Source organism: Citrus sinensis, chromosome 3 (assembly GCF_022201045.2).
Source record: "Citrus sinensis cultivar Valencia sweet orange chromosome 3, DVS_A1.0, whole genome shotgun sequence".
NCBI lineage: Eukaryota > Viridiplantae > Streptophyta > Magnoliopsida > Sapindales > Rutaceae > Citrus > Citrus sinensis.
In genome coordinates, this window is record NC_068558.1 from 50,214,766 (window position 1) to 50,239,134 (window position 24,369).

Consider the following 24,369-nt stretch of genomic DNA (forward strand, 5'->3'; position numbering starts at 1 on the left):
ACAATCTGTGAGCTTCGAACTATAATATCGTTATAAAAATTTAAAGCTCTATTTAGTATCAAGGTACAGCTACTTTGAGAAAAAGAAAATTGTAAATATAAAATAAAAATTAATAATATGTAGCAGATATAATTTTTAATAATAATTTTAACAAAATTAATAAAGATGCAATAAATTTTTCATCATACAAATATAAAGTCAAATCAATTTAACTTTTAAATTATAGTAGGTTATGTTTATTAAATATTTTAGTGATAAAACTTTTAAGTTACAGCTATTAAATCTCGATTCCAATGGTGCTAATTTTCTTTGTATTTTACTTGAAACTTAATAAAAATTCTTGGCCAAATTCGAACACATGATAATAGTGAACATCCTACCTAACATCACATGTATAAAACTGCGGTTAAGCCTGCAAAGTCTATCGAAAAGTTTGGGATGTATAGAGTTGCTATCATCAACATTTTTTGTGTTGCGAATTGCTTTGTTTAATATACGCAACTACATATGATTTAACTGAAGGAATAACCAGTAACTCTCTTCTTGTATATACAGAGTCAATTATTACTTCTTAATACAATAGTACACAAAAATTAAACAAAAAAATCAATAGAAGAAAATAAAGCATCAGTGACATAAAAGAATGATACTGGGCTTAATTAAGAAAATTCGATTTGCTTCTTGTTCATGGATATATCAAATATTCAACCACGCTGGCAATTTTACATTCAAAAAACCACAAATCCTAACAATTCTTCTACACTTTACCAAATAATTGCCCTTGAGATAATTTCCAGTACAACAAATAATGCTATTTAAAAACATTTAATTAACCAGACCCAGTTTCTTGTGGACTAAATAAAATAAAATGAGCCCAATACCCTACGAGTTTGACAAAAATGGCCTTCTTATTTTTTAGAGTTGTACATGGACTCCACCTTGCCGTCATTTCCTCCGAGCAGCATGTACTTGTCCTTTCTAGTTAATCCAGTGCATTCAAATCCCAGAACATCACCCAACACCTTCTGCACATAATTCGCCACCTCAATCGCTGATTTACCCCCAGCCTTACACGTCATCTCCTCCGGCAAGCGATCAAGAAATGTGACCTCATAGGTGGGCCTCGGGTTCATGAAAAAGAAATAAGGGTCCCAAAATTTAACACCCCTGACGGTCGTGCCGTAAAACATATTTTGCTTACAATTGACTGCCACGGGTACAATCCTATCACTCATTTCTGCGAACAAAGCACTGAATCGCAGCAAGAAGTTTTCGCGACACGTGGTCCCCTCTGGGCACACCACTAGGTCACCCTTTTGAAGGAGTTCTGATATACGAGCTGCATCAGCCGCGCGATCCCGAGTCAAGGCAATGGCCGGGATTGGCGATAGGAATCTCGAGAGTTTGCTTACGCTGTATGTAACGCACGAGACTTTGCGTCCAAGCGCAATGGCAATCACGATTGGATCGAGCGGTGTGCGGTGATTACAAACGTAGAGATTGCCGGGGGACCCACTGGATGGAGCAGGAGGTGGGTTCCCACGAATCACGAGATGAATGCCGAGCATTTCGTAAGTGTAACGTACGATGCGCTCGGGGAGAGGGAGATTGAAGTACACGCGGATGATTGAAAGGATGAATCCAAATGGCAGCCAAATGTAGGTGATCAAAGCGTTAAGTGGGTCCGGCCGCTGAACTAGACGGCCATCGTGGAAGATTATCCGGCTTTTCAAGCGATCACGTGGCAATGGCTTTGCTGATTTGCTTGGAAGCACCATGTAACCCTCCTGTTTATCACATACACACATGATTATGAATGATATCACGATTAATTTCAGACCAATTAATTATTATTATTATTATTATTATTATTATGTGCCGTAAAACAAAACAAAATATAGAAAATGGTCCTTGCACGATTTGAAGACAGCGTAGCCCAACAATAAAGTTTCTAAATGGACGGTCCCTTATACATGGACCACCCAATCTTTAGTTTTTTTTTTCAAAGGCAGTTGAGAATGGTTAAGAACGTGGGTCCTATTGGGTTAAATTTTGAACCAAACACATATCAATCGTGTCTAGAATTGGATAATTAATGTTGCTTCGGCCTTCATGGATCATGATCTTCTAATACGTTCATTTTAGTTCATCTTGTTCAATTTTATATGTGGCCAGCATTTTCACTTTCCAGCAACAAATTAAACAAGTCATGCAAACGAAGATATGAAAGAAATATACATATATATTAAGTAGGGGTGGGAACTATTTATTTTAGTTTGGTTCAGCCTTCGAACCGAACCAAACTGAAACCAAATGTTTCATTAATTTATGAACCAAATGCGAATCAAATTATAGAACCGAACCGAACTAAATTAATTTGGCTCGGTTCGGTTTAGTTTGATTTTATCCTATATATTCATTATTTAATAAAAAAATATAATATAATAATACACTATTAATACAACAATAATCTTAAGTTTATAAATTAGCAAACAATAAACAACATAATAAAATCTAACAATAGTAAATTAACATAATAAATTAAAAAAATAATCTAGAAATTCATAAATAATAACCAATATAATAAAATCTAACAGTAATAAATTAAAATAATAAAGTTCAACAATAAAATAAAGTGTATGCTATGACATATATAATATCATGTATTAACTAACAAATAGAAAAAAGAAGAAGATAAATTATGAACTATTTTTTAATTTTAATTTTAATTTTTTCTTGAACCATTAAAAAACCAAATGGTTCAGAATTTTTGAACCATTTGGTTTTTTGCTCCGAACCAAATTATCATAATACGGTTCGGTTCGATTCGGTTCAGACTGAACCGAACCAAATGCCCACCCCTAATATTAAGATACTACCACTAACAAAAAAAAAAAAAAAAATACCGGCCGAGTCAATTTCTCACCAACCATGCATCATATAATTCTAATTAATTCATGTGCAACTGTAGTGGTACTAAACTTAAGACAAAATTTAAGGAAATAATGCACTGGCATATTTGTATGAAAGCACACAAGATGCTTTTATATCACAATTTATGTTGTCACCAGATTTATCTTGATGATTATCAATCAGAACATTTCCTAAATACATATATAGATCACTAGAAAAAAAAAAAGAAAAAAAGAAAAGAAGAATTATAAGTAAGAAAAGGCACAGACCTTGCAAATAGACATGAAATCGTGGTCAGTCTGGCGGTCCCCGATGCCAAGATCAGGAGCATCCTCTCCAAACTCCTTCAAAACGGCCAATTTCTTCCATTTCCCCACTAAGACTCCAGGCCTTTTAACAAACCCCGTAGCCCTCTTGGTCCTGGGGTTCACCTCAATCTCCGTGCCCAAAACCTTGTCTCCGCCAAGAAAGTCTTTAACAAAAGGCTCAACCATCAGCGTCGGATTCGCCGTCACCACCACCTTCCTCTCGCACTTATCAAACACCTCATAGCTCTCCTTTCTCACGTCAGCCGCATAAAACCTAGCTACCAATAAATTAGATACGTGAAAGCAAGTGATACAATATCAGTAACACGTCACGTACGATTGCAAAACTGTCAGGTTGAATAAGGGTTTTGTTCTCTTAATTTAAGATACTTTGGTGTGTGTGCGTATGTACATATATATTGAGATTAATTAATTATCAAGTAAGCACAATGGTTTTGTAGAGGCTGATGGTCTGTTACCTAGGCAAAACGGCACGAGAAGCGAGCTCGATATCTCGGATCTTGAGGCCAGAGAAGGAGATGAAAATAAGGATTTGAATACCAATAGCTTCTGATATGAAGAGGTAAGCGATAATGGCGATAGGGAGAGATACTAGAAGCGCAAGACCGCGAAGAAGGCCACCGGCTTCAACGGCCACGAGCATGAAGTAGGGGAAAGAACTTCTAGAGACAAGTAACGTGCCGTCAAGATCAGCGGCGATCGAACCGTATGCCGACCCGTTACACTCCGTTATTGGCGGAAACTTCCGGCCCGGTTTATGACTCATTTTCTCGGACCACCCGTTAATTTATGTTAACGATTAATTCTACCTCTTTCTAACTGAAGCTGAAGCTTCTTTTATCTCTCTTTAGTTTTGCAGAGCCAAAGACACATGGAGGAGAGGACTGACTAGTGGTTAAAGGAGAGGAGAGGTAGCGCCAGTTTTAAATGAGGGCGTTGAAGAGGTGAAATTACGTAATTGGGCTTTCGACGGTGTGCGAGTACAACGGTTATTTATGAAGTCGAAATTTGACCTTTTTGAGCTTGTAATCGTAAATACCACTCTCTTGTTATCATGCATTTTATTTTAGATTAATCTTTAAATTCATGAGTGAATTGATGAATTATCGTGATCAAGTTGATAATATCACGATGATCAACGGGAAATAATTAATAAATTACTTTGCTGGTACTAAATGGACATGGTCGTCAACGGAACATTATATGTTGTTAATTATTGTTGGCCGTTGGATGATGTTAATTAGTAAAAAAAAAAATATATATATATATATATTGTAATAAAATTTATCTTGTTAGTTGGAGTAGTTGAAGCCTTGAAGAGCTCAAGAAGTCTTTTGCTTTTTATTGGTGGCCTTACTTTCTTAATCTATGCCTCAATTACTTCGTTTCAATACTTTATATTTGACGCATAGCTTGCGTGTAGTATTTAATTTCCTTTTCCTTTACGGGTTTGTTTAGTTTGGCTAGCTAATCCCTAATTCCATTTTGACCAAAAATTTTCCCTAGCCAGTCAGAAAATTCTTTAAATTGTATTTCATTTTTTTTTTAATTTGAAAATTCTCGGATTAAAAATATTTTAACTACTTACTTCGTATATGAATTTCGCTGCAATTAACTTGAAAATTTTTTCCTCACCAGAGCACAATTAATTCTGTGCAACAAATTATCTCAACCTAATTATTGCGTACTCTAATTCATTAACATTTATTTAAGACACTTTTATAGATGAAAACTAACAATTATTTTGGATAATGGGAATCTTATATATATAAGTATTGATATAAGATATGTTTATTTCGATTGAAATGCCGACATTTTCAATGTTGGTGCGAGCTCATCGACTCGTGTTGATCCATTTAATTCATATTTGAGTTATTTATGTATTTGTACATAAAAATCAATAACGCTAAATGTCCTAGGATAGTCACTATTAAATACATGAGGAAATGGTAGCTAATTTTGCATGTTTAATTTACACCGCAATAACGATTCGCACATGTTGGATCCTTATGTTTCAAGCAAGTGCTTTATTGGTACTGCCTTAATTGAATGGATGACTGCCGCACAATTCCTTAAACTATGTCTCCTTCAAATCATAATTCACGTTACCCATTTTCATTAGAAGCCGCAATTTTTGGTTTAAGACTTTATTAAGGTAGATGGATATGGGTTGGGTTCCATTGATCTTCCTCTTTGTCAGATTAAAAGACCAAAATCAGAGGGTTCTTTTTATGGGATATGGCGAATTCAAAATTTCATCCAAGGAGAAAGAATTTTAGTTAATGGGTGGATTAGCATTTAGCGAAAATTGGTTGAGAGTTGATACAAAAGTTTAATGGCTTTGCTTTCATACAATAAATGAGCAATCAGGCACATGTGGAGGGCCTTCAAGTTTGGTTAATGCAGCGGCCACCAACCTCAACAATAAATTTGCACTCTTACTAATTATGGGTCTGTACTTCTTTGTTATGACCGGGCGTTTCGCAAATTGGACTCCTATTGATTGAAAGTTTAATATTAATTTATTAAAAATATGCGTTGTTATTTCAAAATAATGTCTTACATTATTTAGAGAAGAGAGTACAAATTGGTTTATATTTAGAAACTAAATATAGTGAGATAATAAGCACACTAAGAGAAGGCTGGTACACACAAAACCTAGCAAAAGAGGAGCACATCCTTTCGGAAGCATGATATGTATATATACTATAAAATATACTTACTCATACATGATTTAATACTACATTGAGAAACTAGCTAGCAAGTAGTATACCAAGCAAATATATATGTAACGTATATATGTATATATATATATTCTAGACTTGAAAGGGACGGTTATGAGGACTATCTGGTGGTAGGTGCAGCGATAACAGAAGTTCCACCGAGACACCATTAATTAAATTGACATGATCGATCATGTTAATCTAGTAAAAAAAGGTTCACTCACCAGGTGGTTCTTGGGTTTCTTCTTGCCGTACATGATAGCATGCACGAGTCGCAAAGCTCGCTCGCTCGCTCGCTGGATTGCTGCCTGTCCCGTGCCAGCAGTGGTGAATGGTTGTCAAAACAACTTGCGCCCACAACTTTAAAAATAAATAAATAAACAAAAATCTGTCAAACGGAACTTATAATTTAAGCTTTTGGGATGATCAAAATTTATTGGTAAGAGTCATAGCAATAGGAAGGAGTAGAAATTAAAATTATCCTGTTTAATTAATTCCATCAATGTGGCAATATGTATATTGGTAGAGGAGAATTCACACACACACTTTTACCCGAGCGAACATGGGAGTCATGAAAATAAGCATCTCTCTTGGCATCAATCAATCAGTTGCTGAGAAAACATCACAGACAAGCACAAACGGTGATGTGATTATAATATTAACCTGATGAGCTGAGATACCAGCACCGCAGTAAACACGAACAAAGATGGTGCCACCAAGTAGAAGGCCCAAGCACTGCCCTGATTCTGAACACCAACAGAGAGGAGCACGTGAGTGCTTTCACTTCAGATTGATGCTGGGAATTCACGCCCCGCCCATAATATACGTTGTACACAATTAACACCGATGTAAAGCCGCATGAAAGTGGCCATGAACTCAGCATTTACTTCCAGCTCTATAGAAAGACCATGAGTCCATGACTGAAGCTCAGAAAGCTTAATTAATGAGTGGAACACGTGGGCCGTGTTTTGATCCTTTTTCAGTCAGTATTACTCATTATCTGTTTATATATATCATGCTACGCTGATGCTCTTTTGTATTTTTTATTTTTTTATGGTAAAGCAGCACCGTTAATTAAAGAGCAAAACTATTATTTCTCGTCACTAATCAATAAGATAGGCCATGTGCTGGGTGTACTCTCTTCTTGGATTGTAGAGGCACACCAAACAGCAGTCTTGCAGCTATTGCTGTTCGGTTCTTCAAGAAACGTGAAAGTGCTTTGTGACGTAGGGGTAGGAGAGTTCAAAACATGAGCTTAATGATGGGTAGCTTGGTTATGGTTATTAGCAGTATCAGTAGGATAATACCCAAGCAGCTGGTTTAAAGGCTTTTGCACCACTGGAGCTGTATTACCACACACAAGAGCAGCACCACCCGGCGTTGTGTTACAAAGAAGCAAAGAAGAATTGCAAGGAGTAACACTGTAACAGGCTTCACATGGTTTTGCACAAAATACATGATATCATTGTAAAGCTTTCTCATTTGTGCAAGTTCCAAGTCGGCATTGAAACACTGTGGCTTGGATTATGGGCCAACATAACCCTGTTGGCCCAAATTGACATCAGCTGGAACCAAAATCGTAACAGTGACGAAACCGAAAGACTCCATTCAACGGGCCCAAGAAAACAATTGACCTTCTGGGCCCAAAATTGTTCTTATTTTCAATTTTTTAATTCTGGCAAATGCTACCTTATCGTGTCTGTACCTTACAGCCACTCTTGCACAGTAGAACGAAATGTAGGCTCGGGTGGAGCCCACAGTAATTTTGTGAGGGTGATGTAAGGTACAGGTGTTGTAAGGAAACCGTAAAAGTCAAAACGAAAATGGAAAGAAGTAAAATAGCGTTGAACCGTTGACTTTGATGTAATGAAAGAGCGAAGGAAGGGAAACGGTAAATAAAACCTATATTTGAAAATTAAAAGAGGTTACTGTATAATTTATCTATATATATATATATATATATATATATTTATTTATTGATTGTACAAAATTATAATACTCATAGAGAAAAATCTGTGGTGTAACTGTAATACCGTGACACAGTTATATTCAGTCGTTGAATGTTAATAGATCTCACCAATTCAAGTGCATCCAATGACCGGATGCAACTATAGCCTAATCCTACTCATAGTACTGATAATAGGGTCCTTTTAGTAGCTAAATATCATTTTTGAATAGCAAATAATATGGTAGTAGTAATGAGTGGAGTTGAGTTCACGTGCGCGCGCTTGCGCTTGCGTTCTGATGTTTCATCAGATCCTCGCGCTGCGTTGTTAAGACAGCGCACTACTTTTTGACACACAAAATCTTCCTGTAAGTAAGAGAGCAGATCTTTTTTTAACTTGTTTTGTAGTCCCATCATCTTTTTTTTCTTATTTTTTTCGTTTAAATTTCCCCCGTCGCTTATAAATTCTCTCTCTCCCCTGTTTATCCATTCTCAGCTTGCCGACAACCGCCGAATGTGTCTCTCCAATTCTCACGAGTCAACATCTCTTCTCCAAAGGTACACGACGTCGTTCATTCATTCTTTCTTCTTTAAGCTGGTTCTCTTTTATTTAATTGTCATGTGGAATTTTAGTTCTGCGTGTTTGTTCTTGCTTGCAAGAAGATGCAGGAAAGTAAGACGAGAAGCTGTTGTCATTTGTTTATTTATTTATTATTAGGTTTCAGCGATTGTGTGTAGGACTTGTTTGGCTACTGAGAAACTGTAGGTGATGACGGAAATTGAAGTAACTTAAATTTTCACTTGTCAGGGTGTTTGACGTTTAGGACATGAGATCCGGAACGTTGAGATTAGCCCAAACATAGGGCCATATTACTATTTTGTATAGTCTAGTTATTAAAATAGTGTTTTTTTTTTAAAGTCTTTTAGGATTCAAATACCACCCACCGGGTCAAATAGGTTCTAACAAAATGTTAAACTACCGTCAATCCAGAAGCTTAAACTCGTGGGAAAGAATAAACAACAGCAGTTATAATCATCTATACTACCCTCTAATAACATTCAAAGTGGATTTGGGACTTGTCTTATAGCCTTCTTGTTCATGGAATCTCCCATTTTTTTCCTCCGAAAATTAATGCAATAATTTTCCATATACATGTGTCTGAAGTGATCTTGCTGAAATTTTTGACATTTCTTATTGTTTTGACTTTACCAGCTCGATGATGCTGCTTAAGAAACTTTATGATAACTGCTGTTGATATCAAGGTTTGTGGAATTGGAAATTTGCTATGCTGGCTTGTACATGGAACACTATTTAAGTTCTTTAGCATCTCCGTGGTTTAAGAAGGTTTGTTGTTTGACCTGCTGAGTTCAGGATTTTGACCTTTGGAACTGACGATTGCATATCTTATGCTGAAAAGGACCTCTATCAGTACTTCTCTTGGTGGTTCAAGTATATTGTCTAATGTCAGAAGTTGATATGGCTGTGATTAAGCCTGAGGTATACCCTTTGATGTTCTATGAACTGTTTCTGCCGTATAATTCCATAAGTGAAAAATCTCATTTTGTTGGACAGTTTGTTTCCGTGGTCTTGTCTGCATGTTCTCGATATGTCAAAACTGACTTTTATGCTATCATGTGCATTTCTTAGATGATGAAGTCATACATCTGGCTTCAGACAGCAGATGGTTCCATCCAACAAGTGGAGCAAGAGGTTGCCATGTTTTGCCCCTTGATCTGTCAAGAAGTTATACAAAAGGGCATGGGATCATCTAAGAACTATGCTATATCTCTTCCACAACGAGTCAATCCTGCCATGTTAAGCTTAATTCTTGATTATTGCAGATTTCATCAAGTGCCAGGCAGTTCCAATAAGGTGCAATATGTTTCCGAATTGTCATTTTCCTTTTCCTTTGGTTGATATTTTCTCTTGCCATTAAAATTGGCATTTTCATTCTGTTTGTAAAACATATAAGTCAGGACCAATTTTTTACCATGTTCTGGGGATTTAGTCATTTTCACTGCTTGTTGTTACTTTGGAAGGTCATAAGGTTAGGGAGGGCCAACTGTTTGGAGCATATCTTAGTTTAAGTGTTGGACCATCTATTTACTTAAAACTTTTCCTTTTGTATTTGTAGGAGCGCAAGTCTTTTGATGAGAAGTTCATTCGAATGGATACCAAGAGGCTTTGTGAGTTGACATCTGCTGCTGACAGTCTTCAGTTGAAGCCTTTGGTAGACCTTACTAGTCGTGCACTTGCACGAATTATTGAAGGGAAAACCCCCGAAGAGATACGTGAGATATTTCATTTGCCTGATGATCTTACTGAGGTGTCTGGTGCTTGTGGGAATTGTGTTTGCTTAGCAAGCTGTTTTTTCATTTGTTTATAATTATAACGTAGATACTATTCTTCAGGAAGAGAAGTTGGAGCCTCTGAAAAATACAACTGATGATCCACGGATTCGACTTCTGAACCGATTGTATGCAAAGAAGAGAAAAGAACTGAAGGAGCGAGAGAAATTAAAGGTGGCTGTGTCAATTTTTCTTTTTTCTTTTTTTGCGTTCTTTAGACCTTCATCTTACATTCTCTCCAAGTTTGCATTTTGACATGAATTTGCATAGCAAATCAAATGCATGTCATTTGCTAAATATTAAACTTATAGGACGTGTGTGTTGGGATTACACTTATCTGACCCTTCATTTGTTTCAGAATGTTGAGTCTGAAGAAGAGCGTGTGGATGAGCGTTCGGTTGATGACCTTTTGCAATTTATTAATGGAGGCGAAAGAGGTATTATTGGTTATTGTTTCTACTGTACTCTGTATGCTTAATTTTTAGTGTCATCTTTTTCTTTTTTGCCTCTTTCTCTGTTGTGATAAAACTTTTGCTACTACATAAACAGTCAGAAGTACATTGGCCAGCTTAAATTAGCAGAAGAATTCTTCACGTTTAAATATAAAATTGCAGCTAAATGTTATTCACACACACACACACACACAATGATGTAATGCTTTTCTTTTCTATTTTCCCCTTCTCCTTATGAGGTTTTATTTGAGTTTGGGGGTTAACCTACTTGATTGAGTAACAATATGGTGGAAAATTTGTGGCTTCAGCCTTTTCATAATTAGACATGTATACATACAAGCTGACATAATTTATGTCATGAAATTTATCTGTTAGTACTTCCATGAAATATTTAGTGTTAATAGATTCCTATATTACTATATTTGATGCCCACATGTATTACAGCCTCTTAGTCTTCCTTATTCTGCTCTACTTCCTCCTGAGCCTCAATGCTGGTGTGAAATTATTTCTGACAGATTCTAAGGGGACTAAATCTTCCAAAAATAAAAAGAAGAACCAAAGGAAAAAAGATCAATTAAAGGACACTTGTCCAATCGAATCCATTAAAACCGATAAACAGGTCTGATGGCTCTTGTACTATTTCTTTCATCTTCTTTTGTGATCGTCATTAAATCTTGAACACATGCTGCGTTAAATAGTTTAGGTATTGATTCTTTTCACATGCCATAGGAGTCAAATGGGCTTAATTTCGTATGTCATAGCGCTGAGGTTGGTAACAAATTTTCTACTGATCTTGGAGAGACGTCAAATATGCAAAACATGGAGGATGGCATTTTTGTAAGAAAGGTTGACTTTGATGATGTTGATATAGATGATGAGATTGATCCAGCATTGAAGGAAAAACTAGATCGGTGAGGCTGTGTCCCTCGGCTATGGAGTGTACTTGTAGACTCTACAAACTTTATCTATTTGGATCTCCTTTAGAAAAGAATCTTGATCTCTTGCATAACATAAAATGTAGGGAAGTGGAAGACTTTGCCCGCAGACTGAATTCAGATTGGCCTGAAAGGATGCAAGAGATTCTATCTTTGGGTCATGATATGAAGCCTCTACGACATTCCACGAAGGGCAATGGCACCATAAGAAGATATGCAAGTATGTTAACTATTCTTTATTTATTTTCCCTCTATTATACAGTTACGTGATATAGTTTTTCTCTGTTTCCTTTTGGATCAATGTTAATATGTTATTATTATTTTTATTCATTTTTGTGCCTGTGTGTGTCTGTGAAAATAGTGTCCTGATTTCTTTTGGGAAGTATGAGATTGTTGAGTAGATCCTACTTTCTGGGTCTTGTCATTGTGTAAATAGGTAATCTGTTCTGTAATTGAAAGTTGGAACTTTATGTTATAATTGTGACATGAGTCTGTCAACTTACTGTTGTGTCTCAGTCTCACTCCCACCTTACCCTCATCCACCAGAACGCAATTAATTAATTTTTCCTTTCAACTTAAGAGCCACAAATTTGCAGATAACTTACTCTTTAATGATAATTACTTGTTGATCTATCAGCTAGAAGCAACACTGTACAGTATGATTTAGAACAGCAACCATTTGAGCGGTTACCATCATATCCCACATTACTCACAAAGTAAATTTGTTTGCATGGAGAGGACCAGATCCGGAGCGGAAATGATTTTGTACCCTCAGATCAGCCGAATGGCTGGAACAATTTTGATCAGATGCTTACAGAAGGGGTATGTGGCATCTACAGGAGCAGGTATTTTTGTTACTTTGGATCCACATGTAAGTTTTCCAATTTTTTATTTTCAATTTTATTTGGTTGTGCTTCGCCAGAATGCAATTTTGATTAAAAGGCAAACCATTATTGTACTTTTGTGGTGGAAAACTAGTAAAGGAACTAAGTTTCTGCAAGCCAGTTTGGCCCTATTGTCAAAGCTTGTACCAGCTTGCCTTGAGGGGAAATTTTCTTCCTTTAAACACTGAGACGCTGAGAGGAGAAGAAAAATGCTGCTTGGCTCACATCCTTTGTGCAACAATGATTCTTTTTTTTTTTTTTTTTTTTTCCTTTTCCCAGGATTTGTATACTTTTTCTATTCATTGTTGTTTTGGTAAGTTTTGCCGTACTTGCAATGCCTGTACAAATGCAGGATGGTCTTGTCATGGTCCTATAAATGCGCTTTGTTTAGGGTGTATGTGAAGATGTAACAATATGTATGTAGTCATATGGGATACTGCTAATGGAAACCGTAGATCCTTTGAAAGGTAAATCCGTGGGATTGCTTTGACAATATAAGAGGCGATCTACTGTGTACAACTGTACATACATATGGAGAATTTTGCGATTAGGAATTTAATAACACCGGATGCGGAAGATACAGAGGCGTATTCTATTGAATCGCTGTCTCCCTAACCCGCGTGGCTGCTATTTTGTCCGAGTTGTAAAATTGTTGCCCCTTTAAAATCCTCTAAAAATTCTTTCTCAATTATACACCACTTAATATGAAAAGTACATTTTTTTTTTTTTTTGTATTTAACAGACACTTTTCACTTGTAAATCTTTTAATTTCCCAAAATTTTCACTCTTGATACTTTCGTTATTCTGTGTGAACTTTTTTTCTCTATAAAATTAAAGCAGTCACTCGTATCCCTATTCTTCTCTCAGTATCTTTTTAAATTATTGAGATTTCAAATCATTAACAAAGATTACATTATTTATTTATTTGTTTGTTTGTTTTCAACTTTCAACCAAATTCGTAATAGCATAGTGGCTGTGTTGGCTGTGTCGGTGGAATGCTCAAAATTCTCATCCACTCTCGTCTTCTGAATGACGGCCATAGCTCAATCAGAGAATACGTGTATTCTCTCCTCGACCGTGCCAGTGCCAAAGGCACGGCTGCCATGCGTCTAGTGAACTCAAATGAGTGCAGGTAAATATCATGCAGCTTTCATTGGAAATCAGTCGTTTAAGGTGTAGCTGAGGAAGTAAAAGGCAGGGTTTATAAGGCCCGGTACCATCAAAAACAAAAACTCTGCCAATTAACATTCGTATAATTTTGGAGCTACATCGTTTATTATTCAAATCTCGTTACCCCTTAAGATTCGGGACTGCCAAAATAGATATCCTCAAAAAAAAAAAAAAAAAAAAATCAACTACAATAAAAATATTCCGCACACAAGAAAGGCTTGCATCAAAAGTACCCAAGGCTTAGATAGTTTACATGTACTTACAAATCTTTTGCAATCTAAGGCTTATGCTCGATTGATTTTGATTTAAAGCCAATTTTTAAGTTAGTTATAACACATCAAGTTTCCGTTCTCCTTCGTATCGAGTCTTCTCATGGAATTAATTGCAGAAATGAATAGGCTTGATGTGTTATAAGTGATACAGGAACCTTTTAAGGCAGGCGCACTGCAGAGTTGATTGCCCAGCTACATAATTGGACATCATTTTCAGCTACATAATTTCACGGTGACACTCGTATATCGTTTTTCTTTTTAGCGCCAGGAGGTATACACAGCCTACAAAAGTTCATTTAAACTCTAGTATGGGCTTCGCCGAGCAAATGGTTTTAGAGTCCTCCTGCAATTAGTCAAACCGATAGCAAGTGCACCTTGTTCTTTAGGTCATTCCTGAACTTGAAGGTGTACTAAACTATGCAGCAAATGTTACATGCTTTCCTATAATTTGTTGAACAGTGCAAAAGTATTTGAGGTTCTTGAGTGTTAACAACTAAATCCATCGTAAAATTACAGTGAGAAATCACCCTTATTTATTATACTCATGAAGATTGAAGCTGGATGTGCGGGCAGGCTCTCTCTGGTTCTCCTCTTGTCCACAGCGTTTTAAGTTCACCTCTCTTTTTTCCCAGGGTCAAAAAGGTTCCTGCATCCATCACCACATATGTAACTACAGATAACAAGACTAGTCCAGAAAAATGTTGGAATTGAAACTTCTGGAAGAAAAGAAATGGCTCATTTTACATCAAGGTAGAGATTCACACTGTATATGCCAGGGTAAACCTTTCTCAGGATAGCACCACTTACCAAGTGTAAATGGAACAATGTAAAGCAATGCTGGTTGGCCATGTCCATCCATGAGGTTTAATGCCACATACGTAATCAGGAGACCTGCGAAGCAAGAGTCATTCAGACATGTGACAATCGACAATTCAAGGCTACAATACAATTGACTTAATTGTAATACATGACATAGGTTGAGGATTAGAACAATGGCTTTATGGACATTTATTCTAAACAAATGTTCACAATTATCTACTTGGAAGTACATCAAATATCATTAATGATTGCCCCACACGTACAACCCAAAAAACCATAAAAAATAAAAAGAGAAATCCATAGAGATGGTTGGGTGCATCAGTTCTTTATATATCATCATTAATCTTCGGCATTGCAGATGGTCCATAACTGGATTTGGTTTTTGACTGCGGTCCAGATTAAAACACTAAAACAGGTATGAAAAGACTTTGCCAGGTTGTTCTTTTCTTAACAATTCTCTTTTCTTTGCAAAGGAGGAGATGTTATTATGCAGGCTTTAATTAACTTTCCTGTTGACGACCACTTGCTGAGACATCTAGAATACTATTTCCCATGTACAAATGGAAATGTGCCTACACTCACAAATTTGCAACAATTGTACAGGCTTTTAAAGCTTTACTCTCTCTTTATATAAACATGGAATAATAGTCTCTAGTTTCACAAATTTAGCTTTTCCCATACCTAAACCATAAGCAGTCATTGCCCAAACAAAGTATCCTGAACGAAAATTTTTCTTCATCAGCCAATCATACCTGAAACAAAACAAAGCATAAACAAGAATGGAACCAGACAATAATTTGATTGACAGATAGACCACCACAGTTACATACCATGCTCATAACTCATTTAATTTGCAAATAGTATAATATTAGGTAAATGATAAAAAGTAAATGGCTCCTGTTCTACCCTGCTCCTGGTTGAGTTCAGTTCTTGTGGTTCATGCCATAGTGGAATCATAAGTTCAATTATTTAATAATTTAACAAGGCAAATCGTATAAAGAAATGAAACATCATATCCCCAAACTAACTTTCTTAATAGGACAAGCCAGTCTTTTATGCTCAGGGCCATCCTAGGTCCTATGACACCCTTTCACAGTACACACACTATGGATTTAAGTGACAGTAGCAGACCTTAGTGAAAAAGCCACGATCAGTCCTGGCAATATAATGTCACCAAAACCAATTACACTATAGCCACCCCAAGGATCAAACAATCGTGGGATTTTTAATAACATGGGGATACCATCTTCTCCACTCCTGTCACCACGAGCCACCTACAAACAAGGAAACAAGAGAACAACAATCCGGATAACAAGCCTTCAGAACAGAACATATATTTTTTAAAGGATTAAGATATCACAACAGAATTCTGAAAATTACTCACCACTATCATTACACTCTCATGGAACCACCATTTAGAAACAAACACCCAGAAGATATCGTACAAGAAAGCACAACTGAGAAGAACTGTTCCAACCTGATTCCATTATTTTTTCCAAAACAAAAACAATCAAAAAGCATTATTCAGCACATTTTTTTAATCACTGTAGTAAGTTTGATGCATCATATACACAATTAAATCATTAGATTCTCTGGATGCATGGTTTCAATTTGTTTGTATATACCATATGCAAATGAAATAATGGAATATAACCTTTCTTAAGAAACTGATAAAGTATTCATGATATTTATAAAAAATTGAATATCCAAAAGCCATATATATATATTTGGTGTGTACGTTAAAGAATTGTACAAATACTCTCAAGAAAGGATCAAAGATGACAATAAAACACATATTTCTAAACAGGGCCCGGCACAGGCCAAATGAGTTTGAATCATCACCTTGAGGTTTGGCACACGAACAATCTGAAGAACAGTGATCATTAATGCAATTCCCTGAATCAAGTAATGGAAAAAAAAAAATCTAAATGAATAACAGTGAGGGAGCAACAAAGCCATTAGTTTGGAGCAATATTAGACTATAACTTAGAAAATATTGCCTTGAAAAGAAGTAGATAAAGAACTGAGATCTCTAATACTAATCTGCCCCTTCGCCCTAGCTTGGTTGGCCGTGAATGCACGTTGCACCCACGGTCACCCGAGTTTGAGTAATAATAAGGGGCGAGAGTTCATGTATAGTGGGTGAGGTTGTTTCTCATCTCCATCCAAACCTTGAAAATATATATGTATTTACTATCTAGTATTAACCCAAGATGTGCTTTACTTGGGTCCATGACAGATTATGTATTCACAAGTCCAGAGAACGAGACTCCTCTGACAAGTTACAGAATTTTTTTTCCTATTAGGTGAGTCTTGGGTCCACGTGAGCTTGTATGCCACTGTAAATATACGGGGAAAGAATAAGACATCAGATAAACATACTGATTGAGCCTTAATCTTATCATCCCATTAACCTTGAAACAAATGTTTATGCCAAAAAAAAAAAAAAAATCTTGATGGTAGCCTACCAAATTTCATCTTCGTTATGGGCTCAGAAAAAGATCAAGATTTACTTTGCCTATATCATATTTTATCAAACAGTGGTTCATATCTTGTTTGGGTACTACATCTAAGCAAATTAATAGGTTGATTCATGAACTGTACAGAGGAAAAGAGGCTGCACTATTTGCATAGGGAGTTGCAACAATAAATTGGAAATGACTAAGGATAAAAAGGGGTTGAGAATGGGGGAGGTGTCAAGTTGATTGCTGAAATTATGGAAATTTCACAAAAATGGAGAAAAAACAAGAATAAGATATTAAGGCAATTGATAAAAATTTGTCTTACAAGGATGTCTTGACCTATCCAAGCAAACGATATGCGGCGATAAACAGCCCAAACAACAGAAAATGCTATGCAGAACGGACAAACAGCCAATGTGAGATATGAGACAGCTCCAAAGAATGGTACTTTAATAAACGAGTCTCCAGCATGTTGAAACCATCTGAAACTATATTTGTTTAGTTGTCAGTTCCGTATTTGTTATAACCTGTGGATAAAAAGATTGAAGAAGAAGAATAGAGACCAAGAGACAGCAAGCTTTTCTACCATCTTTTCTTTTCAATAAACTAAAACAGCTCAAATATTATGTAATCCTCAAAGTGCATACATTTTAAGTTCAGAAAAATGAGAAATATTTTTTTACCACTGATAGAAACCCACCCTCATCTCTAAGTAGGATGCATGACATTTGATGTTAATTCTGTTGGTTATAACATTAATAAGGTTAAACTCATCATTTTTTTTATTACTCTCAAACGCATTAAAAGCTGTATAACAATCAGAAGCAAGACAAATTTCAAGGTCCGGAATAGCAATGACTGTATACTTTGACAACATTTGTTCCGTTATTATAATGGCACAATGCAAAGGTCTTGTGGAGGGTGATGCATAAATTGGTGTTCATGGACATGCAAAGTTCTGCCACACACTGAATGGAAATGGAAAGCCCCCAGGTTATACATCTGTGACCATGCTTGGACAAAATAATGTCAAAATCCAATTTTCCTCCTCATAGAGATAATTGTCCTTTAGCGACAAGATAGGGGTGGGGAAAAAGCATATACAAAAGGAGGAATAAACATACCATGATAACAATGCTACCACGCAGGTCTGTAGGCCCTGAAAGCAGGAAAAGATTACAATGTTCGTCATACATGGCAAAAGAAGGTTGAGAAAGATAACGATTTGCAACCAATTAATCTTGGTCATATGCTCAAAACAGTAGTCTCAAATAGAAAACAAAAGAGGGTTTCGCCAATCATTTAAATAATTAATTGTCCATAAATATGGAGGCATCCAGGAAAGCTGGGCTACTGCTCCAAGTCTTATTTAATAATTAAATTTGGACTTTTTGGATACTTTTTTGGTCATGGCACATGTCATTCTGCAATTTATTAGTAGAACATTTTAAGATATTTTTCTTCTCCCTTTTGTCTATATCATTAGAAAATTAACATCAAATGTCAATTTATTAGTACTCAATTTTTGGTACTACAAAAGTGTATGAAATGTACATAGTTTGAATGACACTTCAGAAAAATTGTGTGGTTCTCCACACAAACTACAAGGTTTCACAAAATTAGCAACACCCTGAAGGACAGTAACCATAATTATGGACATGTGAGAGTACAATGCATGATACCAGAGACAAATTCAGAACTACTTATTCACTGTAAATCAGTCAAATGAACATCTTGCACAAGATAGAGGACTTGTTCTAAAAAATTTTTGTCTTAAGATTTTTTCCCCCCTTATGAGCAAAACTTGTAGTAGCAAGGGGAGAAATGGAATCATCAGAAATTGAAATTGCACTGAATAAATGAACTAAGAATGAATATGTAATACTAACGTACCTCTACCCCACCAATGCAAAATAGAACCACCAGAACCTCAATAAACCAGAACGACATCAGTTTGTAAAGCATAACCAAGAAACATGAGGCAATCACAACAAAGGAAACTGCTGAAGCCATGTTGATGTCCACAAAGCCATTGGAATTAACACCTTCCATGTTTGAAAATTCATCTGAACCATCCTGCAAAGTAGCATGGGTCCATGTATCGATATAAAGAGTCAAATTATCTATTTCACAAGAATTCATGTCCGCACATGAAGAATCCTTCATAAAGACAGACAAATAACCAGTGGTAGAAATGCACAAGCCAACCTTTAATAGCTTATCCAGTTCAATTGCTGTTTCTCTGGCAGTCCATGCAGACCAGTAAGAAGCACAAAAAATAGTACCAACAGCCATAAGCCATAAAAACACTTCTGCAACGTCAACCACCGGACGGCGTGGAGAGTACAGCTGCACAGAAACTGGAGAAGGGGGATAGGCACCCAAATAAGTAAGAAGTAGAAACCCATTGTATCAACATGCTGGATCCACTTTACCAATCAAGGAAACTAATCCAAAAAGGTGTCTGTCAACAGAAACATCATAACCATACCAAAAACAAGACTGATTTCAAAGGAATGTCCAAGATAAGGGAAAGCATACCTACAGAGTTGTTCTTTATAAGCTTTTCCAAGTTAGCACCAGCATCCTGAGGGAGCATAATAGCAGGTATGCGTATGTCTACATCGGTTTCATTTGATTCACAAACCATCTTGAAAAGTTCTGCAGCATTAAAATTCTATTTAAAACATAGAAATGTTTTTACCTTAATAAATTCTGTATGCTATTCTTTTCACCATTAATCATTTTCTCTATTGTTAACGATTGTGTCAATGTTTCATTCAATTTAGCTCTGATGCATTACTCAAGGTAACAGAAGAAGGAGGCAAATTGGCATCACTAACATGAACAGAAGAGTACTTGAATGGCTTAATCTCTAAGAAAATAGGTCTACTAGAGTTCTCTATTTTTGGTCACTGAACCTTTTTGAAGATTTAGAGCAGGACACTGATAGAGAAATAGAGAAACTAAGTCATTGGCAAAGATAGGACTTTCTGCATGTGTTGTTCCAAATTAAAAAGGTAAATGCTATGTCCTGAAAAAGTCTTCATCCATCAGCCAATATCGAAAAATAAAACAACTAATAATCTGGCTGTTGCAGGAAAGCCTTTAAGAAATTAAACAGGTAGCCAAAAAAGGTGTAGGATATGAAGCACACTTTTGACAGCTCTTGGACAGAGTTTGACAAGCAGTTCAAAATATATACCAGGAGAAGTGAAAGTACATGCAGACACCTGTTTTATTGTTTATTATGAGGATGGCTGAAGCGTTTGCCTCTTCAGCAAAATTTGCCTTAGCTGTAAAACTGCAACCACCTCTGTGCACCAGAATAGCCTCCCCCGTGAGCTATAGAAAGGCAAGGCACCCAACAATTATCAGCAAACATTAGACGACAAATGATAAAGCTAGCTATTAAATCAAAGCACACTTCATTAGCAGAAAGAGTATAATAATGAGTCAAAATTGAAACCTTATTCTTTGGTTTGCTACAACAATCAGGAGGGTCTGCTAGTACAAGTCTGTTTTGGCTGGCATCTTTCTCCTTGGCTTCCAAGGTACGGCCAAAACGAGCACCAACACCAACATATTCAGTGTCTTCTCCACCATCAACCCAAGTTGGAACTTTAACCTATAAACAAAATCTAATCAATTGATCAAATCTATCATTAACTGACTCTAATCATTAACTTTAAATTGAAGAAGAAACCATCTTCCAACAAGGCCAAAAGTAAAATAATTATCGCTCCAATATTCAAACTTTTCACTGAAATTTCAACCAAATTCTCACCGCATTTTTCTGTTAACAGCATTAAGTATTTACAACAGAATCTTGATTTTCTTTTTCTCGTACCCCAATTTTCTCAGAGACCAACAGGAATGCCGTTAAAACATGTTCATATTCTTGAAATCTAGTTGCAAAACGGCATCAAGAGTTAAAAACCGAAAATTATCCCAAATTGAACAAGAAACCTCGAACTCAAGTAAGCCTAAACAGCCACTTCTGCACTCTACTCAGTTCACAATAAAAATTTGAACTACTAATTTCCCCCTCTCTAGTCACTATCCAGTTTTATCGTTAGCCAAACGGTAACAACAAAATCTGAAACATAACCGACTCAAGAAAAAAGAGAAAAGCAGAAAATTGAAAGATTACAGAAACTAAGCCTACTCACCAAGACGAAATTGTTATCGCAACCAGGCCTCTTTGGCGCGTTGTTGTCTTGATGAACTATGTCACCGGCCGACGCCAAGCATGGACTCGAAACCAGAATAAAAATAAAAATATTTATTACTCTCTTTGTATCCATTAAAAAAGCGAAAAGCAAATACCTAGGGATTTTGCTTTTTTTTTTTTCTTTTTTCTCTTTTTGTGAGAGCAGAAACCAGGAGGAGGGTTTTGGATTTTTTAGAAATGAAGAAAATTTGAAGAGGAAACGCTCAGGAAGACCAAAATATCGGTGACCCTCCCACCTCCTTCGTTACTACCCTTTGTCGTTTTGAGGAGGTTGCCTTTGGACATGAAAAACACGCACGCCGTTCGTTACCTGTTGTTCACTCGTTTCATGGCATTTGTACGCGCGTAAGCTGTGCGTGTAGTTAATGGCCTAAATGCTGCGGATTTGATTGGCGGGAACCGTGTGTGATTTGGGTACCTGCAAAATATTTGTAATAATAAGTAATGGTTAAAAAAAATTAGGTATAAAATCAATAAGATAACACACAATCGATAAGTTTAAACAGATTACAAGATATGAATGATTGACAAGTTTAACAAAAACTACAAATTGAAGAATACCAGATACGTCACGAGGTGTGAAAGCCTCAGTGAGTGCAGGAGGACCGGATGTACGCACCACAAACAGTGAAAGCCCAACCACTCGCCGCGGAGTTGTTGCCAAAAGTGTAAGCGCGTGGCGCAACAACTGTCTATTTTCTTTATTTATTTCTGTACGATGCCAACCGGAGACCGTCCTACCACGTTAAAATTCCGTATGGACCGTACGGATAAGGGCGGCAATATAAAGATAATTCCTTTGATGTTATTAACTGAGGCCAAGTTCACATGAACATAGCACGTGTTACAGAACTATTGGTTTTCCATATGCAAATGTCATTTTTTTTTCCACTTAAAATGAGCCAAATCGATTATGTCGTGACACGTATCAAATCTCAGTGAGATTAATCTCATCTGAGTAATGAACTTTCTTCAAAGATACGGCAATGAAGCTACAAAGGAGGGGCCCCCACATGGATACAACTTTTTACTCGCACATGCATCATCCATCCACACTTGATAGTGGTCTGGTCTTACACGTGGGAGGATAGATTTGACCAGTTGTGAGAGTTGGGGATTACTGGTATGATCAGATGGGGTCGACCTCATCGGATTAACCTTTTTTTTTTTTGGCGGAGGGATCAAAAGTCAACTCTAATTACGGTGACATCAAATCACCGATAATGTGTCATCGTGAGATCGTTTGACTAGATGATATTTTCGTTTAAAAATGGGGTTTGTGCCAAGGGAGTGAGTTAATTCTTACAGGCATGCACGTAAACAATCGTTGAAGAAATCAAAATGGCACTGCTTATCACATAGTGTACAAGCTGGACAAGATTTATATGTCAACTAAATCACACAATTAAAACATATACATATATGAAAATATTCTCAGTATTTTCTTCACTTGTATTTATCGTAGCTTAGGATCCAATAAAAACATGCAAAAACAAATAATCTGGGAAGGGGTCAGTCGCCGATCAGATGTTCACATTGTTTTAGTTGAACTCTAAATGCAACTTAACAATACCGATTTTTGCACCACCACCACCACTTGTTGAAACTTCAGGGATCAATATTAGTTAATCGGCATTTGATCTGATGATTTAATTTTCTTTTTTTTTTTTAACTGTAGCCACTGTTGATGCCGAAATCCGGATAAGTTGGTCAGATCTCAGGTCCCTGCATCATCATTAAATTTGTTTGGTGGGAAGCTGATGATTAGTTAGCACCATGAGCAGATTTTCTATGAGCAGATGTTCTGTGAGCAGAAAACCCATGAGCAGATAATCCATGAGCAGACGATCCATGAGCAGAGAACCCATGAGCAGATAACCCATGAGCAGACGATCCATGAGCAGAGAACTCATTAGCAGGCAATCCATTAGCAGATAACCCGTGAGCAGACAATCCATAAGCTGAGAACTCATGAGCAGGCAATCCATGAGCAGATAACCCATGAGCAGACGATCTGTGAGCAGATAACCCTTGAGCAGACAATCCATGAGCAGATAACCTGTGAGCCTGTGAACACAACCAACGGTTAGGAGGTGCCGGAAGTTTTTCCGGTGAGAACCCTCCGACGCTCAAGTCAGGGATTCGGGTCTTACTTGGAAAAACCCATACCACAATTCATGTGGCTTAATTATGATTGCCTTAAACAAAAAGCTTTTAAGTAAATTTAAAGGAAAAGAATTCAAAATAATCAATCTTAAAGAAATCACAGGCGAAAGAGAAATTTCTCTGTGGTAGAGAGAGAAAAATGTCCAATGGGTTCAGTTGCTTAAAGAGAGAGAGAGAGAGAGAGCGAGAGAGAGAGAGAGAGCCCGAAGAAATCCCCCTTTCCCCTTTTTATAGGAAAATATAGCGGTTTTTATCCTCTCCCCTAGGATTCTCAAGAAAACACCTAATTTTCAGCCCACTAAGAATATGGTCCCTAACATTTCGGATAAAATATTTTGACTGAATCGTGCTTTTTGGTAATTTCCTGGTCGAGGTCACCACATATTATCCTGGTCGAGGTGATGTGCTCGAGGTCACCACATATTATTCTGGTCGAGGTGACTAATAATATCCTGGTCGAGGTGATCTGCTCAACCATTTGCTCGCTTTTACTCTGGAGGAGAGCATGATAATGTATGAGCAAACACCTTGGTCACCCTATTTCATTCCCTCAACAGCCACCTCAAAAGTTTTCGTTTTCTCCGGTGTACTAGACGGCAAGCTGTCTGGTTTCAGTGTTTTAACTCAATTGCGCTTGAAATGGTGAAGATGCAAGCTCTTCATCAATTTCATATATACAATACAAGCTACCCTCCCCATTTCATATGGTATATAAT

At 36.7% G+C, this 24,369-nt stretch overlaps 3 protein-coding genes across 19 annotated transcripts; 1 reads left to right on the plus strand and 2 right to left on the minus strand.

Moving 5' to 3' along the window:
- Positions 1-636: 636 nt before the first annotated feature.
- LOC102630609 (probable glycerol-3-phosphate acyltransferase 8) lies at positions 637-4,281 on the minus strand. The gene is made up of 3 exons (XM_006491062.4): positions 3,701-4,281; positions 3,183-3,495; positions 637-1,787 (listed from the first exon to the last, which is right to left on the minus strand). Exons 1-3 carry the CDS (start codon positions 4,006-4,008, stop codon positions 909-911), a joined length of 1,500 nt encoding a protein of 499 aa, XP_006491125.2. The 5' UTR covers positions 4,009-4,281; the 3' UTR covers positions 637-908.
- Positions 4,282-8,122: 3,841 nt separating this feature from the next.
- Positions 8,123-13,884, plus strand: LOC102627808 (SKP1-like protein 21). Of its 17 annotated transcripts, none has more exons than XM_052436656.1 (13): positions 8,123-8,278; positions 8,407-8,468; positions 9,124-9,255; positions 9,329-9,408; positions 9,559-9,783; positions 10,046-10,237; positions 10,323-10,433; positions 10,618-10,696; positions 11,227-11,330; positions 11,441-11,622; positions 11,733-11,866; positions 12,383-12,517; positions 12,625-13,884. In XM_052436656.1, the coding sequence occupies exons 4-13, from the start codon at positions 9,373-9,375 to the stop codon at positions 12,930-12,932; spliced, it is 1,506 nt and encodes a 501-aa protein (XP_052292616.1). In that variant the 5' UTR covers positions 8,123-8,278; positions 8,407-8,468; positions 9,124-9,255; positions 9,329-9,372; the 3' UTR covers positions 12,933-13,884. The 17 variants fall into 17 exon arrangements, 12 of the variants coding, with proteins under 12 accessions (XP_052292616.1, XP_024948392.1, XP_024948391.1 ...); XM_025092624.2 differs by having other exon boundaries at positions 9,124-9,173; XM_025092623.2 differs by having other exon boundaries at positions 8,124-8,278; positions 9,124-9,173; positions 9,283-9,408.
- A 402-nt stretch (positions 13,885-14,286) lies between these two features.
- LOC127900993 (signal peptide peptidase-like 4) lies at positions 14,287-21,905 on the minus strand. Its single transcript, XM_052436654.1, has 14 exons — positions 21,426-21,905; positions 20,723-20,881; positions 20,487-20,598; positions 19,795-19,914; positions 19,462-19,613; positions 19,147-19,329; positions 18,378-18,412; positions 17,579-17,741; positions 16,634-16,687; positions 16,176-16,268; positions 15,923-16,065; positions 15,473-15,543; positions 14,780-14,863; positions 14,287-14,618 (listed from the first exon to the last, which is right to left on the minus strand). Exons 1-14 carry the CDS (start codon positions 21,558-21,560, stop codon positions 14,515-14,517), a joined length of 1,608 nt encoding a protein of 535 aa, XP_052292614.1. The 5' UTR covers positions 21,561-21,905; the 3' UTR covers positions 14,287-14,514.
- Positions 21,906-24,369: the final 2,464 nt, after the last annotated feature.

Coding starts and splice junctions, on each gene's coding strand:
- LOC102630609 (XM_006491062.4), bottom strand. CDS start 4,008: ATGAGTCATAAACCGGGCCGGAAGTTTCCGCCAATAACGGAGTGTAAC. Junction 3,496..3,700: donor TCTCGTGCCGTTTTGCCTAG/GTAACAGACCAT, acceptor ATTGGTAGCTAG/GTTTTATGCGGCTGACGTGA. Junction 1,788..3,182: donor ATTTCATGTCTATTTGCAAG/GTCTGTGCCTTT, acceptor TGTGATAAACAG/GAGGGTTACATGGTGCTTCC.
- LOC102627808 (XM_052436656.1), top strand. CDS start 9,373: ATGTCAGAAGTTGATATGGCTGTGATTAAGCCTGAG. Junction 10,434..10,617: donor AGGAGCGAGAGAAATTAAAG/GTGGCTGTGTCA, acceptor CATTTGTTTCAG/AATGTTGAGTCTGAAGAAGA. Junction 11,331..11,440: donor CCATTAAAACCGATAAACAG/GTCTGATGGCTC, acceptor CACATGCCATAG/GAGTCAAATGGGCTTAATTT.
- LOC127900993 (XM_052436654.1), bottom strand. CDS start 21,560: ATGGATACAAAGAGAGTAATAAATATTTTTATTTTTATTCTGGTTTCG. Junction 19,614..19,794: donor TATAAAGAACAACTCTGTAG/GTATGCTTTCCC, acceptor CCCCTTCTCCAG/TTTCTGTGCAGCTGTACTCT. Junction 16,269..16,633: donor TTCGTGTGCCAAACCTCAAG/GTGATGATTCAA, acceptor TAATGGAATCAG/GTTGGAACAGTTCTTCTCAG.